This window comes from Numenius arquata, chromosome 7 (assembly GCF_964106895.1).
Source record: "Numenius arquata chromosome 7, bNumArq3.hap1.1, whole genome shotgun sequence".
Lineage (NCBI taxonomy): Eukaryota > Metazoa > Chordata > Aves > Charadriiformes > Scolopacidae > Numenius > Numenius arquata.
In genome coordinates this window covers 43,590,721-43,596,720 of record NC_133582.1, presented here as the reverse complement: position 1 = coordinate 43,596,720, position 6,000 = coordinate 43,590,721, and the positions used below count along the sequence as shown (strand labels likewise).

Genomic DNA, 6,000 nt, shown 5'->3' with positions numbered 1-6,000 from the left:
ACATGAAAGTGGTTTTGAAAATACCTAGTTTCAACTTCTTCATATGATTCCAAAAGCTTTTGGTCAGAAATAAACGCCAGTACTCACGGAACAATCCAAAATTACACAATTGTATTATTTTAATTTTGTTTCATTTCCATGGAAAAAATACTCTTTAGAAGTTAATGCTAAAGCTTTATTGGCACTGACTTGCCACTTTCCAGAACTGAAACTGGAACACATCATTTCAGACCATGCCATATAAGGATGCAGAAACCTTTTACATATTGCAATAGACGTCAATACTTACAGATTAATATTGCAGTTCTGAGACACAGTAGCAAATTCCCAAATTAAAAAAAAAAAAAAGCATAAGGAGTTATTTCAGATAATAGAGATATTTACTGTTGAAATGTATGCATCTAAAAATAAGTATTACCTAAAAACATGAATCTTGTCTTAATCAGATGGATGCTCAGGGCAAGATCTATTTACTTCAAACCATTCATCTATGCAGCTGTTGGATGCAAGACAAAAATGAAAACAATTGACATGAATGAATCTCTCAGTAACATTTAGCAGTAAGGTAGGAATGTAAATTGTTTTCTCCTAATTTCAATGAATAGTAGGATTTCATATTATATAAAGAAGTATAGGTATATAGACACGTATTTCAAGACTCATTGAAAAATGTAATAACCCCAAACAATAATATTTGGATATTAAACACTGGTGAACAACTAAATATCTTAAGTGTTAAAATTTTCTGAGGAAGCATTTTACAAATTACTATCCAGCTTTTATACACAGGTTACTTCACTATTAACACTATCATCTTGATTGTACCATTTGCTAACATTTTACTTCCTGCAGTTACAGACACTTGTAAAAACAAATACAAAACAGATTTAAAAAGCGTTTCCCTTTTCCCCTCCAAGTCTATTAGCATTTGACACAACTTCTATTATGTAGGTAGGCACAACATAAGCTCCATAGCTCTGATGTGCGCTCCTTCCCCATACAGGTGATTTTGCCTTTTTTCTCTATGGGCTTTTCATACAACCCAAGAAGACTATAGCAGGGAAAACTGACTTCAAATGCATTGGTGGAGAGGCAAAAAGATGTCATTTTTAAAAACATCTTTAGGGTTCCTGCTGTTGTTGTTTCTTTGTTATTGTTCTCTTAAATGTAAAAAGTGACTAAGTTTTAGTGCTCCTTTAAGCACCCCTTAGAGGAGTTACGCAATAAATGCAACCTTCTGGAATTTTATATGTGTCCTGAGGAATACTTGCCCTTTATGATATATGCAGAGGCAAGGCAGCCGTGCTATAGTATCTCCTTGCTGCAGCTCTTCCAGGCATATTGCACACTCCCCAGCATCTTTACTCAGCACATCCTCTGAAGAAAAAGCACAAAGTTAAACAGTTAAAAAGCAGACTATTACGATCAAAATGTTCTTTATTCAGAACATCAAGGACAGCTACAGAAGATACTTCTAGTCCTGCAGAAAGTCACGTCAAGGTGAGGATCAGTCACACACCAGCTGACTGAAGATTCCTGATGGGAGACATCTTAACAGCTCAAATTAAAACATGGTTATGATTCAGCTTCTTGGCTAAACACAGCCATAGCTCAAAATGAAGTCCTATAGGAAGATGCCCATATGGAGAAGTGGGGTAGCCATAATCAATATCCAGTAACCCTTTGGAGTTTATACTCTCCCAGCAGATCCATAGCCCACTGCAGAGGCTGCTCTGATCTGACCTCGGAAACCTGTGCTCTAAACCATACAGCGGCAGCAGACACGTCCTGCTGACCCTGAGAGATAACGATTGGAGAAACTGGGTTCTTCATACAAATGGTACCTAATGCCTCTAGGGCTTTGAGGATTCACACTGGATAGGTTTTTCCTAGCTGTCCCCTCTTCCCCATGCTCAGCTTTCACTGTGGAGGTTAAGTTCAAACCTGAACATACTAACATTTCTCGGACAGGACAATGCAGGTAATTAACTAGATAAAGATCTTTTTAAACTTCCAAACACCTAGCCTATCATTCGCTTTAAAGATCTTCTTAACTTCTAAACACCTAGCCTACCATTCACTTTTACTACTCTCCTACTCATCTCTCTTCTATACACCTAGCTTTCTTTTACCAACCTTTTTGGAACTCCTATTTCATACCTTCAACCTCCTTGTCTTGCCATGTCAGCACGTTCTACCACATCCCATCCACCTATTCCTCAATGTAAGTATGCAACTGTTGGCAATAGGTATGGGAGTCATCCATCAGGGAAAGATCAGTGCTGTATGGCTCCAATGACCCTAAATTCCTGGACATACTGATTTTTTTGCAGCATTACTAAGTCCCGTAACAAATGAGGAGAAAGTAAGTTACCAGGAATGCACAAGAGTTGGCTTTCACACAGAAGTTTCTGGGAAAATTTATTATTTTTAACAAAAACCTCCTCTCTTGGACATTTCTCTTGGCCAGGACATGGGGTGCAGAATTCAGTCTTAGTACAAAGCAAAACAGGAGACCACGTAAGGCCCCATTTGCCAGAAGCAGGTTAAAGTCCCAGTTAGACACAACCTCACATAGTGCACAGAACACTCCCGGCAAGGGACCCCAGAGCAACCAAGCTGGCACTCTCTGCCAGATCAGAGAGGTGCACATTCGGCAAAGTAAAGCCCATGTTTTCAAATTTCCAGTTTCATGGGAAAGGGACTGTTTATGGAGAGCATGGTTCCCAAGTACGACTGAGAAACCACCAGCTCTAAATTATTCTCCCCGGTGGCTCCAGTACTCATCACTACAGCATTCCAAACACACACAAAATGACAAGCAGACAACTAAAAAGCTATCATTGCAGGGAAAAGTCAAATAAAATTAGGCCTACTTTGTTTCCCTTAGAATGACAGCAAGCTGTCTTGAGGTGCTTGGGTTTCTAAAACGGTGCTTATTTCAGTCTCTGCTATATTCATTGGTTATGCTAAAAATACTGTATAATGCCACATATATGACATATTCGTGAGTATATGCGAAGAACATGTAATACGAGGTGAACTGTTATAAAGAAAAATATTCAAAACAATTTAATAAACAATACACACCTACCACAATAAAGAAAATAATAATAATAATAATGATAAAAAAAGTATTTTACACCTGGTAATATCATTGGGAAGCATCAAATTAAGAATCGCTTCTGTCGTTCCATCAGAAGCTATAAGCTTCCAAGAACGTTAGAGGTACCTAAGAGAGAAAGCAATTTAAAACAATACAAAAGATCTTAAGAGCTAAAAATCCTCACACTATGAACTTGCCAGAAGAGGGTGCTACAGATAAATACTTCCTTGAGAGTGTCTGGGGTTTTTTTTAATATAAAACGATACTTTCGTATCTGACACCAGGAGGCAAAGACTCTCCAGACAGTATTGTCCTGCTATAGAAGTACAAACTGAGGCTCTCAGACACTGCCCTCCTAGACCGCCTCTTCACACAAGTACTTTGCCAAAAGTTCTATGAGCAGGTCGACTCTCTTCCCACAGTTAGGTTGCAGGAAGAAGAGCCATTATAATTGAAGCATGTATCATATACACAGGGCATACTTAATAAATGTATTTTTTTCCATGGAGTCACCTTATCAGATCAGCAGCTGGTACCCAAACCAAAATGACACTAAGATACCTCCAGTGAATTAATCTGCAGCCTTCCTCCCTCAGCACTAAATGCTAAGGGAAGCATTCAGTTTTGATGACAAAAATTAAAAAGCTGTCCAATAAAAATACAGTTTATAAAAGAAAACATTCCTGTGAACTGCTTTCACATCATTTTCTATTGTACATGTCTGGCTTATCATGCTCACTCCAGACTGTTCAACGCTTGGGCCTGAACTCCCGCTGAGCGATTTAACAAGGTTCTGCACCTTTTGGCCAACATTAGGGCAAGATGCCAATTTAAACATTTGTATCTCCCACCAGCCCTGGTGTAAGTGTCTGAGACTCCTTTTCTTCCCGCACTCTCCCCAACTGGCATCAGCCTCTCTCTCTTGCCAGCACTGGCCCCACTGCACAAGACCCAGGCAAACAGCTTGCCACTCCTCCTGGCTTGACCCCAAGCTTTTCCATCGGGATGAGCCGCTGGGCATGCACCGGCTTTGCCTAGTCATGCCAGAGGGAGCTGGTGTGAACACTGATGATGGCTGGCATGGACAGGGCCTCAGAAATCTGGTGGAGTTCTGCCACCCCTGCAGAAGACAATTGGTTATGCTCTTCTTCCTCTGAAATAACAAGGGGTTGGCATTCCCTACTTCTTGTGTTAACCCTACGAGTCCTACCAGGCTCTCGTGCAAGAAGAAAGTGTAAATTCTGAAGGAATTAGTACAAAATACCCAACTGCTATAAATGCCCGTGTGCAACTTGTCATTGCACGTTAACAGACTCCAAGCCTGTGTAATTATGCTCATAATTGATTACACATGTAGAATGATGACAGCAAAACCAAATCCTTCAAGAACCTACGACACTTTGGGTCTGACTCCCTTTTGACCATTTTAGGTAATTCGGATCGTCAATCCCAGATAAAGAAAAAGGGGTGAAAAAAACCTGTTAGACTTGGATCTGGTCAGAATTTGTTCTGTTTTTGTTTCATACAGCACTCCCCTGTACCAACGCTGGCTTGCACCAGATGGAAGTCAGTTTAAGGGCCATTTAACACTAACTTTTAAATGTCTCTTTTATGGAAAAATGTGTAAATCATTTTGTACAGAACCACTGCAGTCTGAACAATTTTTTTTTTTGTTTCATATTTTCCTGCAGCGGAGTGATTCAGCAGATATATATTATTCTTTTTCTCTTAAAAAAAAAAAAGAAAGAAAGAAAAAAAGAACAGTTTGAGATTTCATCAATGTTATGATTAAAACATTTATACAAGTGTATTACCTAAATGGAAGTGGGAAGAGGAAATAAGCAGAGGCCACATTTTTCCATTTCGCCCACACCTGGGTATATACACAAACACTCACCACACCCCCGCATCCATCTGCCTTGCACCAAAGAGGAGGTAAACACTCCTCCACCTTCCCAGCTATTTGAACAAGTACTCACCAGCCAAAGACTGGTGTCAAAGATGAAATCTGGCAAAAAAACCATAGTATTTCCCTCCTGTGCCCGCTCAAGTACTTCCTCCTCTCCTCTATCCCTGGTTAATACTGTTACTGTTTTAACTTCTGGTTGTCAGTAATTTTGCCTCCTAAAATTCTTTTATCTTTGCTGAAAAATAAATTTTACTCCACTCCTGCATTTATAGCAAAATAGGTGGCACTGCTTGAAATAGTGTGAAATGAAATAGTCTGTCTTTAAACTGAGGACTGCAAAAGCACATGCAATACATATTTTATGGATTAAGTCATTAAAATTTATGCTACTGTTTTTTGGTTTTCTTTTTAAAACACAGATAGATACAGCCCTAGACTCAGGAAACCCCAAGTCACAAATCATGGGGACTGTGATCGTATTTGGGGAGATACCACTTTACAGCTACAGTATTTTATTTCTCTCTAGGCATTCACTGGAAATGGAACACCAAGTTAGAAAGACCTTTGATCTAATCCAGTATGACAATTTTTTAAAATATTTGTATTTTTTCCAAAACTTAAAAGCTTAAATGTCTGTGGAAGCCGCCACCCCAGCTAGCTTAACAGTGAAGAACGACGCAAAGTGCACCCTTTCAGGGATATGACTGAAACTTATTGGAACATACCTTCTGAACAGTATCTTACCCGCACTAAAATTAGTTAAACAAGAGCCGTAAGAGATTAAAAAAAAAATTTAATAAATTAAAAAAATTTAAAAAAAGATGAAACTTCATTAAATAGCATACATTTCTATATATCTGTTCAAGATTCATTCACTTTTGTTGCTGATTACTAAAACCTCTCAGTTAAGTGCTAGAGACTGTCTTTGCTTGTTTTTAAATGGAGGACATCAAGCTCTTGACATCTGGAAGCAAATACATTTCTT

At 38.8% G+C, this 6,000-nt stretch overlaps 1 protein-coding gene across 1 annotated transcript in view; it reads right to left on the bottom strand.

Moving 5' to 3' along the window:
• Positions 1-418: 418 nt before the first annotated feature.
• ZNRF2 (zinc and ring finger 2) overlaps positions 419-6,000 on the bottom strand; it is a 52,405-nt gene continuing 46,823 nt past the window's right edge. Inside the window, exons 3-4 of the mRNA XM_074150754.1 lie at positions 1,272-1,377; positions 419-496 (exon numbers count right to left, since the gene is read on the bottom strand). Of these exons, the coding sequence (XP_074006855.1) occupies positions 439-496; positions 1,272-1,377 (164 nt within the window). The 3' untranslated portion in view covers positions 419-438. The remainder of the gene's footprint in view (positions 497-1,271; positions 1,378-6,000) is intronic.